At 41.0% G+C, this 20,075-nt stretch overlaps 1 protein-coding gene across 3 annotated transcripts in view; it reads left to right on the top strand.

Annotated features, from left to right (window-relative positions):
• Positions 1 to 20,075, top strand: part of ube3c (ubiquitin protein ligase E3C) — a 184,578-nt gene that overhangs the window by 101,086 nt on the left and 63,417 nt on the right. For all 3 annotated transcript variants that reach the window (XM_043690704.2, XM_043690705.2, XM_087987558.1), the window contains 3 exons: positions 483 to 570; positions 13,236 to 13,333; positions 14,855 to 14,987. In XM_043690704.2, coding sequence (XP_043546639.2) covers positions 483 to 570; positions 13,236 to 13,333; positions 14,855 to 14,987 — 319 coding nt within the window. The remainder of the gene's footprint in view (positions 1 to 482; positions 571 to 13,235; positions 13,334 to 14,854; positions 14,988 to 20,075) is intronic.

Raw genomic sequence — 20,075 nt, 5'->3', positions numbered from 1 at the left:
TTCTTGATTTGCTTTTTAGAGTGAGTACCAGAGTTTAATCCACTTCGTAGTTCTTCTGCACGTCCACATGTTGATACCTAAAATACAGTTTCATGACCATTTCCATGACCTTGACCATTTCCTCAGGATCAGGATTCATCCTGTTAGGCCCTGCTGCTTTGTTTCCATACTTGTTAGATGTTCAGCTGACCAAAAATAATGATACTTTGTGAGATTGTGCTGTCTAATATAGGTGGAAGTTAAGCAAACTGGAAAAATCTTAAAATGCACTCAAATTAAGCACTACTTATCTTAATTGCTTTCATTTTGCAGTCACTTCAGTTGTCAATACTGAATTGATTATTTGAAGTGCCGTTTTGTTCTTTATGGACCACCTTGTTTATTGTGATTCTAGGAGACATTAAAATATAAAGTTATTGTTTCAAAATCTACTGAAGTTGGAAGACTAATGGTTACTTATTGTCAGCATCTCTTATTACCAGGTCACACAGCTCTATGTGCCCTCAGCTAGGCATGTCTGGAGGATGCGCCGAATGGGAAGGATAGGGCCATTGCAATCTACATTAGATGGTAATTGCCTTCCTTTTACTTACGATAATTTATATTGTCAGTATCTCTTTAAATGAAGTTTATTGCAAAATTCACAGTTTAGTCAATGTTAGTCTGCAGCAAATGCTGTCATTGTTTTTTTCACAAGGAAATGGTAGAGTGAACACAGTATTAAAAAAACATTTAAACATTGTAGAACCCACACTATATTTTCTTTACAATATCTTTGATATTACTTGATCATCAAAATAACTGGGGGAAGGCTAAAAATCTAGGCTTTCAGGCAGATTGTTTACATGATATTGGAACATCAGTGAAAACAAAAATATGTTGGGAAATACGCCAAGGCAAGTGACTAAGGTGTCAAAAGGGGAGCACTCTGATATCTGGTCAGCATGGACGGGTTGGACGGAGGGTCTTTTTCCATGCTGTACACCTCTATGACTCGAAGTGATCATAAACGCTGTGGGAAAGGATGGTACTGATCAGAAAGTTAAAGTTCTAAATTGGAGTAAGGTCAATTATGATGGTATTAGACTGGAACTTTCAAAAGTTGATTGGGGGAGGCCATTTGCAGGTGAAGAGATGTTTGGAAAGTGAGGGGCTTTTAAGAATGAGGTAACAACACTTCAGAGACCGTATGTTTCTGTTAGTGTGAAGGACAAGGCTAGTAGATGTCGGGAATGCTGGATGACTAGAGAAATTGAGGCTATGGTAGAGAGAAAGGAGGCATATGTCAGGTACGGACAGCTGGGATTGAGTGAATCCCCAGAGAAGTAGAAGGGCAAGAGTACACTTGAAAATCAGGAGGGCAAAAAGGGGCATAGCTTTAGCAAATAGAGTTAAGTAGAATCCAAAGTGAATTTGTAAATACATTGAGTAAAAGAGTAACTAGGGAGAGAATTGGCCCCCTTAAAGATCAACGTAGCCGTGTGTGGAAGCACAGGAGATTGGACAGAAACTAAACAAATATTTTGCATCAGTATTTACTGTAGAGAAGGACTTGGAAGCCAGGGAACTTGGTAAAATCAATATTGATGTCATGAAAAGAGTTCATATTACAGAAGAAGAAGTGTGGCGGACTTAAAATGCATGAAGGTGGTCAACTCCCCAGAACCTGATCAGAGGTTTCTCATAACTTTGTGGGAACGGATTGCTGGGCCCCTTGCTTTATCACAGATGAGGTGCCGGATGACAGGAGGTTGGCTAATGTGGTGCCATGATTTAAAGATTGTAAGGAAAAGCCAAGGAACTATAGACCAGTGAGCCTTCTGTCAGTGGTGGATGAGTTGTTGGAAGAGATTCTGAGGGACAGGACTTTAGAAGCATTGGGAAAGGCAAGGACTGATTAGGGATAGTCAGCATGGCGTTGTGTGTGGGAAATCATGTCGCAAACTTGGTTGAATGTTTTGAGGAAGTAACCAAAAAATTGGTGAGGCCAGAGTGGTAAATGTCTGTGAGCTTCAGCAAAGTGTTTGACAAGATTCCATGTGGTAGACTGGTTAGTAAGGTTAGATCTCAAAGGATCCAGGGGGAGCTAGCCAACTGGATACCAAATTAGCTTGTACCCAGAAGACAGGATGGTGGTGGAAGGTTGCCTTTCAGATTGGAGGCCTGTGACCAGTGATGTGCCCCAAGGGTCAATGCTGGGTCCACTGCTTTTTGTCATTCATATAAATGATTTGGATGTGAATATAGAGGGGTTCGGTGAATAAGTTTGCAGATGACACCAAAATAGGTGATGTAGTGGAGAAAAAAAGTGTAGCAAAGAAGATTATCTCAGATATGCAATTAGGCCTTGATCAGATAGACTAATGGACCAAAGAGTGGCAGATGGGAGTTTAATTTAGATAAATGTGAAATATTGCATTTTGGTAAGACAAACCAGGGTAGAAAGGTTCATGATTAATACAGGTAATGGCTGTATTCGTGAGACCACTTGAATACTGCCTACAGTTCTGGTCTCCTTTCTATAGGAAAGATGTAGTTATACATGAGAGGGTGCAGAAACAATTTACAAGGATATTGCCAGGGCTGGATGGTTTGAGCTACTGGGAGAGGCATAGTAGGCTGGGGCATTTTTTCCTTGAGCGTCGGAGACTGAAGGGTGACCTTGAAGGAAGTTTATGTTTTAAAAAAAAACCATGAGGGGCATGGATCTGATAAAGAGTCAAGGTCTTTTCCCCAGCGTAGGAGCATCCAACTAGTAGGTTTAAGGTGAGAAGGAAAAGATTTAAGAGACCTTAGGGACCACTTGTTCACGCAGAGGGTGCGAGCCTGTATAGAATGAACTGCCAGAGGAGATGGAGGAAGTAGTACAATTACAATAATCAGAAGGCACTTGGATGGATATCTGAATAGCAAGGATTGAGAGGGATATGACCCAAATGCTGGCAAATGGGACTAGGTCAGATTGGGATGTCAATCCAAAATGGTAGATAGGAGAAAATCGTGGTTGTCAGAGCTGTTCCTTTTGTTTTGAGTATTTTTTCTAATGCTGGAGCTGATTTCCTTTATTTCTAGAACAGTAATTACTGTTTTGTAAGTTTTTTGCTTTGTTTGAAACTTTGAAAGAAAGATCAAAACAGCAATACTTGGAAATGGGAGAAAGAGAGCAGTAGGCCCTGTGGAAGATTGTTTCAAGAACCGCTCCAGAGTTCAGAAAAAAAGGAACAACGAACCTTCACAGCTGACTGGCTGTGAAGTTACAAGCATCTCTGGACATCGGAGTTTGGTCCAAGAAAAATAAACCAACAGTGACGTTCCAGTGAGTCTGAAGGGTTTTGAGGGATATGAGCCAAATGCTGGCAGATGGGACTAGAGATATTTAGCATATCTAGTTGGCATGGACAGGTTGGACTGGAAGGTCTGTTTCTATACTATATGACTCTTTCTTGATTATTCATCCAAAATAGAAGGACGTGGAACCAACAGTAAGTGTCATAGAGATGTATAGCACAGAAACAGACCCTTCAGTCCAACTTGTCCATGCCGACCACATACCCAACCCAATCTTGTTCCACCTGCCAGCACCCGGCCCATATCCCTCCTTGCCCTTCCTGTTCGTAGACCCATCCAGATGCCTTTTAAACAATGCAATTGTACTAGCCTCCACGACTTCCTCTGGCAGCCCATTCCAATCGCGCACCACCCTCTGTGTGGAAAAAGTTGCCCCTTAGGTCTGTTTGTCCTTGCCCCTTAACAGTTTCTTCCAGACATAGTTATTGCTGCTTCTTTCAATCTATGAACAGTGTTAAAGTTGTTAAGTTTAATCTCCAATGCCAGTAAAGCTTCTCTAAGATAAGTGCCCCAAAACTGCTCAGAGTTCCAGGTGCGATCTAACTCATGCCATGTATAGTTTTAACAAAATATCCTTATTTTTATATCTCATTCCCTTTAAAATAAAGGTCAATATTCCATTTGCTTTCCCGATTACATGCTGAACTTAGTTGTTAGCTTTTTGTGATTTATGCAAAAGAACTTACAATCTCTCTGCTGCAGCTTTCTGCAGTCTTTATCCAATTAAAATCCAGCCAACTTTTTATTAACCTGCCCCTATGAGACCAGGAATGTGCAACTTGGTCAAATATTCCAGTTCATCAAGAGGTCCACATAATTGTGTAAAAACACACACAATAAATAATAAAAACATAATGCAGGGGGTAAACACATCACTGTTCTCCTTTATTTCCAGCATAAATCATTTAAATAATAATGCAGCTTTGCTAAAATAAACTTGCTAGCAGAGAGCCTTCTCACTTGCATCCTCAAACTGATTTCTTGACATCATGGTAGATCGTGATAATACAGTAAACTTCTAGTGTTTGAGATACATATGTTTTGCCGGTTTATTGAGAGTGCCGGTTCATAAGATGCCAGTTAAAACAAACTTTGTCGTACAGTAGTCCCCCCCACCCCCCCGCCCCGGTACCCGCAGGGGGATCTACTGAGGAAGCCCGAAACGCGGATAAGAGCGAACCCATTCATTTAAATAGGAAACATACCGTTCTGGCAGCTCCCTGGTTCCTGAATGTTCCTGAGAATATGTTCGGGCCACAGTAAACCGTGGGTAACTGAAACCATGGAAACTGGACCCCCGGATATGGGGGTTGCCCTGTATATTTCACTCCCCTATTATTCTTGCCCAAGTGTGTAACTTCACATTTTCCCATATTATAATTCCATTTGCCAAGTTTTTGGCCACTTGTTTGAACTCTAGAATTTGTGTTTAACCTACATTGATCAGATTACGATGTATTCAGTTCTGACTGCTGTGATTGACACAGGCAATGTAGGGAAAAGTCATGGGGTTGATCCCTATCCATAAGAATGAATTAAGATTTGCAAAATTGTGTATTTCAGACTATTAAGTAGGGAAAGGAATGGGTTTCTGAGAGAGGCCCCAAGAGTTTTCCAGATTGGCTAACAGAAAGAATCTTCCACATGTTGAAGGTAGCCAAAGACAAATTAAGAAATCTAGTGCTGAGCCTATCACTGTCTTTATAGATCTACGCTTCTTCAAATTTAGTTTATAAACTACTCTTAAAATCGCCTTGTCCACTTTTGGCTGATGTGAAGCGTTTTGGAACTAACCTCGACATTTTAAAAGCTCTAAGTATGAGCTGATTTTTACATAGCAAGTGATTAGCAAATGTAATGATCCAGTATGTGGAAGTAAAATAGTTAGAATTGCTTGAGAATTAATTTGAAATAGTGGAGCTTTGGAATTTTTGCTGAATGAATGGATTATAATATCTAATGGGGTTTCCTGTCCTTAATCAATCTTTGAACTTGTGAAGAAAAAATGTCCAGTTTTAATGGCAGTGTATTATTATAAACTCCTTTTTGCTAAGTCTAATTTGGAAGATTTTTTTGTTTTGATTTAAAGAAACTCTATTAGTGAAATGTTGTGAATTAGTCTATTCAATTGAATTGTTTTACAGTGGGCATACAAATGTACATGTTTATTAATAATGCAGCAGGCATCTAATATGATCAGTAAGAAAGAGCAACAGCTTCTTCAACGATGTATCCAAACTTTTAGCAATCTTTATAAACTATCACTATTTTCAATTAATTTTAGTTTTATTTTATCAGTCTCGGTAAATTTCTGAGTGTCTTCAGAGTTCTGGAACTAGGCCCTAAATATTAAATGTCTTGAATTTTGAATCTAATTCAACTAGCAGTACCGTGTGAAGCAAGCAGATAACAATGTGTGTATGATTTGTTTAATGCCACTTGACTCCAAATGGAATAAAACCAATTAGTGTGAAAGTACAGTTGAGGCACATATGGCTATGTTTGTTTGGCCTTTCTCATTTACTTAAATGGCAGTAACTAGAATGATAAATAGACTACATTGACCAGTAGAGAACATATTTCTTGTAAAAGATAGAAACTTGATGGAGAAATGCAGATAAAATTGACTAATTGACCAGAATAATTGAGGTCTAGTGGTACGATAGTGGTTTAGCTTTGCTGTACAGGCAATTTTTGTTTAAATGCCTTTAACCCTTTGTGAAGGAATAACTAAAATTGATTTAAGGAAAAAAATCTAGTTGGTAAATATTTTCTGCAAAATATTATAGTCAATGTTAATACCCCGATTGTCTTTATTCTTTGTCCGTACCTAAGATTCACTGCAAGTTTTAATTTTCAACATTTTAAAAATAACACAGAAAGAGGAACTTGGGTCAGAAACAACTAGGCTAAGCTTAAATTAGGGTAATTACCTTTGACAGGGTGGATTGTTTCCCTTGGAGTATATCGGACCAGTGGGCATAATTTCGGTGTAAGCCATTGCACGTTGAAGAAAGCTCTTGGCCCTTAACTCTAGAAGCTAAGCCAACAGAAGTGCAGATATAACTACTGCTTAAATGTTATGAGAGTATCTGGCACAATCATTCTTTCAGGCAGCGTGTTTGAGATTCCCACCACACCTTGGGTGAAAAAAAATCTCCCCCACTCTACTCTTAGCCTTCTATCTATTACCTTAAATTTATGCCATTTGGTCACTGACCCCTCTTCTAATGGAAAAAATGCCTTCCTATCCATTCTACTTATGTCCTTCATAATTTTATACACTTTCTATCAGGTCCCCTCTCAACTTTATCCCTCTTAGGAAAACGGCCCTAGCCCATCTAATATTTCCTCATAGCTCAGGCCTGCAGATCAACTAGCGCCCTGCTAATTCTCCTCTGTACCCTCTCTAGTGCAGTCAAATGCTTGCTCTAATATGGCGACCATATCTATACAGTACTCCAGTTGTGGCCCAAAAAGTGATTGATGCAGTTCAGCTTGCATCAGATAATAAAGACAAGTATTCTACAGGTTGTCATAACCGTCTTACTTAACTGCCCTGCTACCTTCAGGGACCAATGGATATGCACACCAATGTCCCTCTGATATCCTATTCATAGTGTACTCCCTTGCTTTGTTAACTTTTTCACAGGACTTAATCTGCAGGAGGCTAAGTGTATGGGTATCCTTCTCACCATTTAATAGACTACCCATTTCTTATCATCCACAAGCCGCTTTATCATACCCCCAATGTTTAAGTCCAAATCATTAATGTACATCAAAAACTGCAGCAGCCTAAGCACCAAGCTACATGGAACCCCCCACTGAAACCAAACTTGCAGTCCCAGAAACTCCTCCACACCATCATTCTCCGCTTACTGGCTTGTCAATTTTGGATTCAACATGCCATTTTGCCTTGAATATCATAGTCTATTGACCAGTCTGCCAATAGGGACCTTAACAAAATACTCACCGAAGTCTACATAGAATGTGAATTGCATTGCTATCATTAACACTCTCAGTTCCACCACACAAAAATTTGGGCAAGGGGCGCTGGGAATACAATAGGTGGAAGGGGGTGAGGGTGATAGTCCGGAAAAGGGGTGGGGGTGGAGAGGTCGGGAAGATGATTGCAGGTCAAAAGGGCGGTGCTGAATCCGGGGGTTGGGACTGAGATAAGGTGGGGGGAGGGGAAATGAGGAAGCTGGAGAAATCTACATTCATCCCGTGTGGTTGGAGGGTCCCTAGGCGGAAGATGAGGCGCTCTTCCACGCGATGTCGTGTGGCCAGGGTCTGGCGATGGAGGAGGCCAAGGACCTGCATGTCCTTGGCGGAGTGGGAGGGGGAGTTATAGTATTCAACCACGGGGCGGTTGGGTTGGTTGGTGTGGGTGTCCCGGAGGTGTTCCCTGAAACGTTATGCAAGTAGGTGGCCTATCTCCCCAATGTAGAGGAGACCACATCGGGTGCAGCGGATACAGTAAATGATGTGTGTGGAGGTGCAGGTGAATTTGTGACGGATATGGAAGGATCCATTGGGGCCTTGGAGGGAGGTGAGGGGGGGATGTGTGGGCGCAAGTTTAGCACTACTTGTGGTTGCAGGGGAAGGTGCCAGGAGTGGAGGTTGGGTTGGTGGGGGGTGTGGACCTAATGAGGGAGTCGCAGAGGGAGTGGTCTCTCCGGAACGCTGATAGGGGTCGGGAGGGAAATATATCCCTGGTGGTGGGGTCTGTTTGGAGGTGGTGGAAATGACGGAGGATGATACAATGTATCCGGAGGTTGGTGGGGTGGAAGGTGAGGACCAGTGGGGTTCTGTCCTGGTGGCAATTGGAGGGGCGGGGTTCAAGGGCGGAGGTGCGGGAAGTGGTGGAGATGCAGTGGAGAGCATTGTCGACCACGTCGGAGGGTAAATTGCGGTCTTTGAAGAAGGAGGCCATTTGGGCCGATCGGTAGTGGAATTGGTCCTCCTGGGAGCAGATGCGGCAGAGGCGAAGGAATTGGGAATATGGGATGATGTTTTTACAGCGGGCAGGGTGGGAGGAGCTACATTGGCATCATCCCCCACCTTTTCCTCCGCGACATCGATGATTGTATTGGCGCTACCTCGTACTCTCGCGAGGAGGTTGAACAGTTTATCCTCTACCCCCCCCCTTACTGATGCCTTGTTATTGTACTTCTCTGAAATTTAGTTACATATTTACTCAACTGGTTTCAGATGTGAGAAACTTTAGTTATGAGGATAGATTGATGAAGTTGGGACTTGCTGTCTGGAGAAAAGAAAGCTGACAGGACATCTGATTAAGGTTTTCACAATCATTAGTGAGATAGAATAGATAGGTGAGGCTGTTTCTGCTTGGAAAAGAAACAGGAACATGATGGGTAGATTTAAAGCAATGTGCAAATGACGTGAGAAAACCTTTTTCACTCAGAATTGTTACGATATGGAATATACAGCCTCCAGATATTCAGGCATTCAAGAGGGGAATCAAATGTTTTTTTGGGTCATAATAGTATGACCCAATAGCAGGAGTATGAGGAAAAGGCTGGAGATTGGCACTAGATAATAGAATTCATATAGCCACAATGGAACAAATGGTCTCTTTCTGCTATATAATAATTGAAATTTTGTGATTCTTTTTCAGTTTCATGAAAATTTAGTCAGGTTCCTTGAGATAATGCTTTCCTTTTAGAAATCTGTGCTGACAGCTCCATTAGACTTCAGTGTCTTGCACAGAGCAATGGTTGACTCTTGACTTCGCTTGGACAATTAGGGATTGGCAATAAATCCTAATCAAGCCAGCAATATCCATGTCTCATGAAATAAGAATGGCATTATCTTTTGAACCACCAATGTTAAGTTAATTGGTCAATAGTTTCATGAACTTCGACTAATTTCAATTTTACATATAAAAATCACTTTAGCTCTTCACCAGTCCTGGCATTATTCCCTTTTGAATAAAATCTTTATACAAGAATGCTTCTTACATCTTGCTAAGTGTTTTGATATGTGGAGGTTGACATGGGCGGCAGAATGTAATCCCTTCCTACCTGAAGCTGCTTCCTCTCTATTTGATTGGTTTTATAAATGATTGCACTGTCATCCCACCATCTGCTATTTTAAATGTCGTCTTCTCATTTTCTGACCTATTCTTTTAGTGATGTTACATCATGTTAGTCTCTCTGCCAGATGATTTTTCTGCTATTTTACTGACATTACATTTGACTTTCATGTGTACATCCTGATGGTTGTTTTGGTCTATATATATATATTTTACCTTTTTGAAATTGCTCGATAATTTTACTTTTGTCGTTTTTCATCATTGATGAATTTGTTCGTTGTTTTTATTTCTCTGGACACATTGTTCACTGTTCCAAATGTTTCTGACTGCGCAACTGTTTTTTGTTTCAGTACGTGCACCCAAAGATTTTTTTTTTCTCTCTAGTTCCATTCTGATGCCCTTTTTAAATCATCTCTTGGTCCTGTTTAGCTATCAGTTTTGACTCTGCATGTCGCATTCACTTTTAAACCATAAAGTTGTGGATTTGAGTCCCACTCCCCGATTTGAGCATAAAAATCAAAGCTGACATTCCTGTGCAGAACTGAAGTACGACCCTGAATGAGATAAGACTTTGTCTTCTTGGGTAGCTGTCAAGATCTCTCAGCATGCTTTTGGGAAAAAGCTGGAAATTTAACTTTGGTCTCCTGGCCAATATTTATTCTGCTATCAACACCCAAAACTGATTACGTACCCATTATCTCATTGTTTGGTACATTGGAGCATAGCAATTGATGCGGGAATTGGCAATTCAGCCCTCTGATTCACTCCTCTATTTAGCGTGATCTTGACTGATCTTCTCCTGGTCTCAACTCCATTTTTCTGCTTGCTCCCCATAGCCCTTTATTCCACTTTTCCTCAGAACTAAGTCTATTTCTTTGTTGAATCTGTTGATTGACTCCACCTCCATTGCACTGTGGGATAGTGAGATCCACAGATTCACAACCCTTTGAGAGAAGTAGTTTCTTCTCATCTCAGAGCTTACCTTCTATCACTCTTTATGTATGATCTGTTGTTCGAGACTGTCCCACAATGAGGAATTTGTGTTCAGTGTCCACCTTATCAATCCCCTTTAGAAACGTATGTACCTCAATTCGATCCCCTCCCTAATTTTTTTTTTGAACTCCAGTGAGTACAAGCCCAAACCATTCAACTGCTCGTATGACAGTCCTTTCATCCCTGGAGTCAACCTGATGAACTTTCTCAGAATGCCTCCAGTGTCACCACATCCTCTTTCGAGTAAGGAAACCAAAACTGGACACACAACTCCAGGTGTGGTCTCAGCAGTGCCTTTTATAGTTGTAACAACACTTTTTTATTTTTACTTTTATAAGCCAGTCCTTTTGCAATAAAGAACCAAGAACAAGGAACCTTACAGCATAGGAACTGGCCCTTTGGCCCTCCAAGCCTGTGCTGATCCAGATTCACTATTTAAACCCATCGCCTATTTTCTAAGAATCTGTATCCCTCTGCACCCTGCCCCACCCTGCTTAGATACATCGTAAATTATGCTATCATGCCTGTTTCTACCACCTCCGCTATCAATGCATTCCAGGCATCCACCACCCTCTGCGTAAAGAACTTTCCATGCATATCTCCCTTAAACGTTTCCCCCTCAGCTTGAACACGTGACCTCTGGTTATTGAGTGGATAGGGTGGATTGCAAGCTTTTTCCTGTCTATACCTTTCATGACTTTGTCGACCTCAATCAGGTTCCCCCCCTCAACCTCCATCTTTCTAGTGAAAATAATCCTAATCTACTCAACTTCCCTTCATAGCTAGTGCTCTCCATACTAGACAACATACTGGTGAGCCATCTCTGCACCCTCTCCGAAGCATCCACATCCTTTTGGTAATGTGGCAACCAGAACTGTACACAGTATTCCAAATGTGGTTGAACCAAACTCCTATACAACTGCTGAAAAATGTGGTGCTGGAAAAACACAGCAGGCCAGGCAGCATCTGAGGAGCAGGAGAATCAATGTTTCGGGCATAAGCCCTTCTTCAAGAATCCCTTCTTTGGGCTTATGCCGGAAATGTCGATTCTCCTGCTCCTCGGATGCTGCCTGCCCTGCTGTGTTTCTCCAGCACCACATTTTTCAACTCTGGTCTCCAGCATCTGCAGTCCTCACTTTCTCCTATACAACTGTAACATGATCTGCCAACGCTCAATGCCTCATCCAGTAAAGGAAAGCATGCCATATGCCGCCTTGATCGACCGGCGTTGCCACCTTCAGAGTACAATGGACCTGAACACCCAGATCTCTTTGTACATCTATTTTCCCCAAGCTTTTCTATTTACCGTATAGTTTGCTCTTGATTTGGATCTTCCAAAATGCATCACCTCACATTTGCCTGGATTGAACTCCATCTGCCATTTCTTTGCCAACTCTCCAATCCAGCTATAAGACGTCACATTAGCATGTTTCCAATCTTCTTATACCATTCCAGAAATTTATCCCCCCCCCCCCCCCCCCCAAACTGTGAAAACAGCAACAAAATATTGGTTTAGTGCATCTGCCCTTTTGAGTTTCCCATTACTACTTTGCCATTTTTGTGTTCTAAAAGAACAATTACTTCAGTTACTTGCACTATTCTCATGTGTGGAAAAGCCATGCTACGTTGCCTGCATTACTACAGTGACATTTCAAAATGTGCTCCATTGGTTACAAAGTGCTTTTACCACCTATGATTTTTCTCTTTGTTTCTTATTTGGTCTTAGTCTTGTTTCTCTCCTCCTTAATCTTTATTTCGAGCCTTTGCCAACTTGATTTCTTTTCTACTTTTCTTATTAACTTCAGATTGGGTTAATACTAGATTTAATTGAAATTGTCCAAATCCAACCATGGATGGGAAAGATGCAGCAGTACTGTGCGCCTAGCTCAGTTTCCTATTGAGTGCAACAACATGATCTGATGAAAGCCATGGACTTCAAGTATAAACTCTCCTTTATGCACATAGATGTTGCTTGACCTGCTGAATATTTCCTCTTATTTTTATTTCAGATTTCCAGTATTTGCAGTATTTTGCTTTTGAGTTGCTTGGAGGCTTGTGTATGTAGTGTTCTTTGAATATGCAGTCAGTAATTGTTGAAAATTATTAGTTGTCTCAAAAGAAAAAATGTATAAAGGAAAATGACAGGATATGAAATAAGATATGCATCCATGTAGTGCTCTGTATGATGTCAGGATATCCAAAGGTTTGTACCATCAATGAAACACTTTTGAAATCATTGTTATAATAATTGAAACGCGAGACAGCGAGGGTATGCCTCTGTATGAGGGTAATTAAGTTTGATGCAGCAAATGAATGTTTCTGCCTGTCAAACAGTCTGTTTCACGACAAAAAAAACTGCCGAAGTTGGAATCCAGGGTAGTCAAGCAGGAGGCTGGAAGAACACAGTAAGCCAGGCAGCATCAGGAGGTGGAGAAGTCTACGTTTTGGGTGTTCAGGACAGAGGATGCGTGAAAGGGGAGCTGCAGATGGGGTGGGGGGTTGGGGCATGGTGGGGAGCGGCAGTGGGTGGTGAGATGGCGATAGGTGGAGACAGGGGGAAGGTTGTACTCTCTCCCTGTGCTTTCACATATGCCCACCTCACCAGCCTGCCCCCACTCCCTTCATCTGCAGCTCCCTTTACACGCATCCCAAGCCCTGAACAGGGGTTACACTTGAAACGTTGATTTCTCTAGCACCTGATGCTGCCTGGCTTGTTGCATTCTCCCAGCCGCCGCCTCGTCGATCCTGCAGTTTGTGTCAGGTTTCTGTGTTGGATTTTTTTGAGTTTATTAATGAAACTTTGGCTACTGCTTTTTTTTCTGTTATATTTTCTCAGTTGGGCAGGAGCCAGCTCAATTATCGGTATCTGAAGAACGTCATCTTGCCATTTTAACAGAACTACCTTTTGTTGTTCCGTTTGAAGAACGAGTTAAGGTAAATACTATTATCCAATAAACTCTATCCTGAAAATGCCTGTTAGCAGTAATATTGCCTTACGTATTCACAATATTTGACAATGTTCGAGATGCTCATGTTAGACTGGTGTGGACAAAGTCAAAACTCACATGACACAGGGTTGTAGTGCAACAGGAGAAAACACTGTTTCTGAAGGTTTTAGATTTGTTATCCGGAAAGATGTTTAAGTTTGTTTGTATCTCAACCTGGAACCAGACTGGTTCAATTTCCAAAGTAGGAATTTATAAAATGCCACATTGATTGTCTGCAGATCATGTGCTTTTTGAACAAAATAGAATGTATCTGCAAATGCACATTCATCCCTTAGATTTGTGTGTGCGCGCATGAGGGGGGATAGAGTGTCTGGGTGTGTGTGTGTGCTTGAGAGGGTGTGAATGTGAGGGAGTATAAGTATGAGAGAGTGTGCATGTGCCTGAGTGTGTGTGCACATGTGTGAGGGAGTTTATGTCTGGAAGAGTGTGTGTGTGTGTGTGTGTGTGTGTGTGTGTATGAAAGAGGGTCTGTGTGAGTGTGTCAGTGTGGATATCATGTGGGGTCACCTGTAGTGTGACGTGAACTCGAAAGATTCCGGTTGAGGCCGTGCTTATGGTACAAACATGGCTATCTGCCTACATTTGGCAATTCTGTGTTGTTGTGTGGCTGGAAGTCAACCTTAGAGGATGTTTACTCGAAGGTCTGAGGCTGAATGCCTTTGACTGACTGCTGAAATGCTCCTCCATTGGGAAGGAGCATCCCTGTGTGGCGATTGTTTGTGTTCATTCGTCCATTGTCGTAGCATCTGCTTGATTTTGGCAATACACTGTGCCTTGGGACATCCTTGCCAGCAGTGTGTGAGGGAGACAACGTTGGACAAGTCACATGAGTACCTGATGTACATGTGATGGGTGGTATCCTCATATCTATTGGTGGTAGCCATGCCTATGCTTTGACATGTCTTGCCATAGTTACCGTGACAGGGTTGCATGGTGTTGTAGTTGATGTCCTGTAGGCTGGGTAGTTTGCTGCGAACAATGGTCTGTTTAAGGTTTGGCAATTGATTGAAGGTGGGAATTGGAGATGGAGGGAAGATTTTGATGAGTTGCTCATCATCATAATTTACAGCCTACTGTTTACAGTTGCACAAGTGTTTAAGTGGCATAGAAAATAATTTGACTTTAGTTTTTTTTAACTGAATAAAAAAAATGTTAAAATTTCTGCTGTTCTAAAATGATTAAAACAAGACTTAGCAATTTAAATGAAATGCTACGCAAGTGTGAACTTTTGTCATGTTAGGGAGAGTGCAATTCTGAGTGTGTCGCAATGTACGTCATTGTGTAAGGAACTTAGATGACCAATTAAATACATTTAGTTATAACTTGTTGCATGTAAATTGTACTAATGTAATTAATTCAAATATGAAAATGACAAAATTGATGTCAATTTTGCAGACTTTTTTTGGTCAATCTGCCTTCATTTTATTAATGGTGATTTATTTTTAAGATCTTTCAAAGATTGATCTTTGCCGACAAACAAGATGTGCAAGGAGAGGGGCCGTTTTTAGATGGAATTAATGTGACAATTCGGCGCAATTATATCTATGAAGATGCATATGACAAGCTGTCACCAGAAAATGGTAGGTGAGATGGAGAACAGCATTTTTTCCACTTCCATTTCTCCAAAATATGTTGAACAAGTGTGTATTTAAATTGACTTTATTGACAGAGTTGGACACATGGTGCTGAAATAAACCACCAAATTAAATACAAACGTAGTGAGAATCAGCTGATCAAGGTAAAAAACAGATTTAACATTGTAAGTGTAGGTTCAGCAATGGTATTGATGCACCTTTGGTTCAGGATGGACTGTCACCTGAAGAGTACAACTGGATGCAGTCAGTAACATCTGAACCTTGACATTAGAATGTCTAAAACTGGCAAATTGGAGCTTTCTTTGTTGAACTTGCTCTTATAGAAAACTTTTGAATGAAGGGCTGACTAAGTTGTGTCTATACTGATTAGAGTTGAGTGATACTAAAATTGAAATATATATCAAAAACAGAAATTGCAGGAGAATTTCAGCAGGTCTGGCAGCATTTGTGGATAGAAAGCAGAATGAATGTTTCAGGCCCAGTGATCTGTTCGGAAGCAATTAGTTTTTTCCAGCAATTGATGTTTGTTTTTGATTTTCAGCATCTGCAGTTCTCTGATCTGTTTGTATATACTTCAATAAAACGGCCAATCTTGAGAGGACATGACAGAGTAGATACTGGGAGAGTATTTCTTTCCGTAGGTAGACTAAAATTGTGAATACAGTTCAAAAATATCAGTGTTAAATAGAGATGCGTGTCTCCCCACCCTCCCCCCACCTTGTCTTAGTCCCAACCCTTGAACTCAGCACCACCTTCCTAACCTGCAATCTTCTTCCTGACCTCTCCGCTCCCACCCTCACTCCGGCCTATCACCCTCACCTGAACTTCCTTCCACCTATCGCATTTCCAACACCCCTCTCCCAAGCCCCTCCTCCCTACCTTTTATCTTAGCCTGCTTGGCACACTCTCCTCATTCCTGAAGAAAGGCTCATGCCCGAAACATCAATTTTCCTGCTCCTTGGATGCTGCCTGACCTGCTGCACTTTTCCAGCAACACATTTTCAGCTCTGATCTCCAGCATCTGCAGTCCTCACTTTCTCCTACAGAGGAGATTTACCAGGAAGCTGTCTGGACTGGAGGGCATGTCTTATGAAGGAAGGTTGAGGGAGCTAGGGCTTTTCTCTTGGAGCAAAGAAGGATGAGAGGTGACTTGATAGATGTGAATGAGATGATGAAAGGCATAGAGTGGATAGCCAAAGACTTTTTCCCAGGGTGTAAATGGCAATCATGAGGGGGCATAATTTTAAGGTGATGGAGGAAGATTTAGGGGAGATGTCAGTGGTAGATTCTTTCGACAGTGTGATGGGTGCATGGAATGCACTGCCATCAGTGGTGGTGGAGTAAGATACTTAAGGAACGTTTAAGTGACTCTTGGATAGGCACATGGATGACAGGAAAATGAAGGGTATATAAGTGAGTTTGATCCTAGAGTAGGATAAAATGTCAATACAACATTGAGGGCTGAAGGGCCTATGCTGTCCTGTCCTGTACTGTTCTGTTCTGTTCTGTGGACTTGTTTAGTGTGATGGCTTATTTCTTCCAATAGAAATGCCTTGTTGATCACAGCAGTAAAGTTTAGAACTCTTGTAGCCGTAATGTAGCCTCATTCATTTTGATTGGAAGAAAATAAACCAGAGTGCAAAGTAGGATTCGTACAAATGTATTACATTATAAAAATGTTCTGACATTCTTATGCTGTTGTGCAGGTAGGGATAATCATTGCGATGCGTCAAAAACTATTTTCTAACATTCATTTAATATATACAAATAATAACATTAGTTGATGAATAAATATGAAAGAAAGTATGAATTGTTATGGAACTGTATCGTTCAAGGGTTTTAGTTTACACTCACAACCAGATTACTTGAAGTTTAAATAAATTAATTTTTAATGTGTCACATCTCGCTGAGAGAGTATGCTGGAAATCAAATCCCATTATTCCTGGAGTTGTCAAAAAAGCGTAAGGTTTTGATAGGTCCTTATTTGCCTGTGCTTTAGATGCAGGCTGACAGATTTCTATACTTAATGACCATTTATTGTTAAGTATAGAAATAGAGTCCAGCTACAGGTAAACAATTAAGGGTTGTTGGCAGAGAACTCTTACTAGTTGAAACTTTAATCGTCTTCTAAATTTCCCATCTGCGTGCATCTAATACAAACTGACAGGGACAATAAATTAAAGGTGTGCCGAGTGGATTCCTGAAGAAGGGCTTATGCCCAAAACATCGATTCTCCTGTTCCCTGGATGCTGCCTGACCTGCTGAGCTTTTCCAGCAACACATTTCCAGCTCTGATCTCCAGCATCTGCAGACCTTACTTTCTCCTCCTAGTGGAAGAAAAGATTGGGAAGGTATTTCAATGGTCCCTTACGATATGGATGCCAGAGACCTGAAAGAAAATCCAAAATTACTGGAGAAACTCAGTAGGTCTGGCAGCATCTGTGGAGGGGAAAGTGTTAATGTCGAAACATTAACGGTGTTTTCCCCCCACAGGTTCTGCCAGACCTGCTGAGTTTCTTCAACAATTTTCCTTTTCACCCTGTATGCTGGGTTTGCTGAAATGATTCTAGTGCTGATCAGAATAATGCTTTTTAATCTTCCTTCTCCAGATACTTGTTTGCAGGAGGCACAGGGTGACTTATAAAAGTGACTTATCAATTAAAAATCACAGTTTATAGCAACCGGGAAAAAGAAATAAACTGGCTACCTTAGGCTTGAGATGCTTTTTACTGCGAAGCAAGAACAGTTTCTTATAACTCCAGAGGTCTGATTTTGGTTTCAGCCATTCAAACTACCAAGAAGTTTAGATACTTGGAAATTAGTTATTGGCAATCAGGAGTGCTTTGTCATAAGTAAAGTCTACATCAGTAGACTGACCAATAGACCAATTGTGTCAGCTGCTTGTTGCCAGCTAAAGCTTTATTTGTGTAAAAACCGAAAGAACTTCAGATGCTGTAAATGAGAAACAAAAACAAATTGCTGGAAAACTCATCAGATCTAGCAGCATCCCTGAAGAGAAATCCAAGTTAACATTTCAGGTCCAGTTCTGGAGAAACATGAACTCTTCGTTCTCTTAAGAGATAACTCTCTCCAGCAATTTCTGTTTACATATAAATCCTGTGAATTGTTTAAGGTTAGAATTTCAAAATAAAGAGAACTCAGCAGATCTGGCAGCATGTGGAGAGGGAAAAAAATGTATTAACATTGAGAGTCTAATGACCCTTCGTCAGAACTGAAGGCAAATATAGAGTTGTTTTGTCTTGCATGGAGTTAAAAATTAGGGATCACAAGTATAACACGCTCATCAGTGAATCCAACAAATAGCTCAGAAAGAACTTGTCATACGAACAGTGAGAATGTGATGTTAACTACCACATTGGTTGAGGCCGTTAACAGATGCACTCAAGGCAGGCATAGTAAGGGATACGTGAATAGAAAGAAGTGACATCTTAATCGGGTGTGAAGAAGTATGATGGCAGGAGGCTTGTGTGGAGCATAGACATGTAATAATAGAATTAATAAAGTTGTAAATGTTCAGATTTGGCAACTTCTCTGGGAGAAAACAGTTAATGTTTCAAGCTCATGTTGCATCAGAGCCAGGGAGAAATTAGAGAATTAATAGGTATTGAGCATTAAGTGTGGGGGAGGGTGTGTATGGATAACAGGAAAAAGGGGTCAGTGATGGGATGGAAAATGAGAATTAAGCAGTTAGTTGATGGAAGGCGATGGGCATAAGAGAAGAAAATAACAAAAGCTTCATTGATGTTATAAAGCGGAAGTTGACTTCTCTCTGAGAACTAAAATCAAAACAACCAAAGAGGAGTGTCTTGCCCTATCATGTTTTTTTTTAAAAAGTGTAAAACGTGGTATAACCTGCCTCTCAGCGACATCCGGTGGTTAAATAAAATAAACCCCTGATTCTCTCTCTCAAAACAATTCATGATTTATTTATCTAACTGTGAACAAATTAACTAAACTATTAACAAACTGAATAAATCCCTTCTAACTAATGCTTTCTGAATAAAACAAGATTCTAAAGGTACGCTATTCTAATAAATACAAGTCCCACTCACATAACAAAAATAGAATTTAATCTCTCAATTACAGTCTTGTTACATATCTTCCGGAATGTTCTGAGCCTTCTCTGTTGTTTCTCCTGTCAGGAATGTCTTCTCCACCGTTGGTATCGTTATTATTTAGATGGTGCTTTCCCTAATATATAGATGACTGTCTAGAGCTGAGGGCTGTTCGCGCTGGCGGATGGCAGTTAGCTCTGGGGTCTTTGTTCAACTGCTCCCTTCTTGTATACCTTGATGACTTATCACCGTTTTCAACAATAGGATTAGTGGATGTAGGTTTGCTCGCTCAGCTGGAAGGTTTGTTTTCAGACGTTTCATCACCATACTAGGTAACATCTTCAGTGAGCATCTGAATAAAGTGCTGGTGGTGTAGCCCCCTTCTATTTATATGTTTGAGTTTCCTAGGGTTGTTGATGTCATTTCCTGATCTTTTTTTCTCAGGGGTTGGTAAATGGGATCCAAGTCCGTGTGTTTGTTGATAGAATTCTGGTTGGAATGCCACGCTTCTAGGAATTCTCATGCATGTTTCTGTTTGGCTTGTCCTAGGATGGATGTGTTGTCCTAACGGAAGTGGTGTCCTTCCTCATCCATATGTAAGGACACTAGTGAGAGTGAGTCATGTAGTTTTGTAGCTAGTTGATGTTCGTGTATCCTGGTGGCTAGTTTTCTGCCTGTTTGTCCAATGTAGTGTTTGTTACAGTTCTTGCAAGGCATTTTGTAAATGACATTAATTTTGCTTGTTGTCTGTATAGGGTCTTTCAAGTTCATTAGCTGCTGTTTTACTGTATTGGTGGGCTACCATGATGCCAAGGAGTCGGAGTCATTTCTGAGATGTCTTTGATGTCGGGGTCACATTCTTCTGTCAAATTTAGGCAATGCTCGGATATTTTTAAACAGATCCCCAACAAGCGTTTGGATATGATAGATTTGCTCATCATGACTACCTTCTTACCTTCATCTCCATCCTTTTGAGCCAACCTTCTCCTGTCTAATT

This window comes from Chiloscyllium plagiosum, unplaced genomic scaffold (assembly GCF_037043375.1).
Source record: "Chiloscyllium plagiosum isolate Xiang-an unplaced genomic scaffold, Cpla_swu_hap1 HiC_scaffold_5, whole genome shotgun sequence".
Classification (NCBI taxonomy): domain Eukaryota; kingdom Metazoa; phylum Chordata; class Chondrichthyes; order Orectolobiformes; family Hemiscylliidae; genus Chiloscyllium; species Chiloscyllium plagiosum.
Note: the sequence above shows the minus strand (reverse complement) of the source record. Positions and strands in the feature narration are given on the sequence as shown.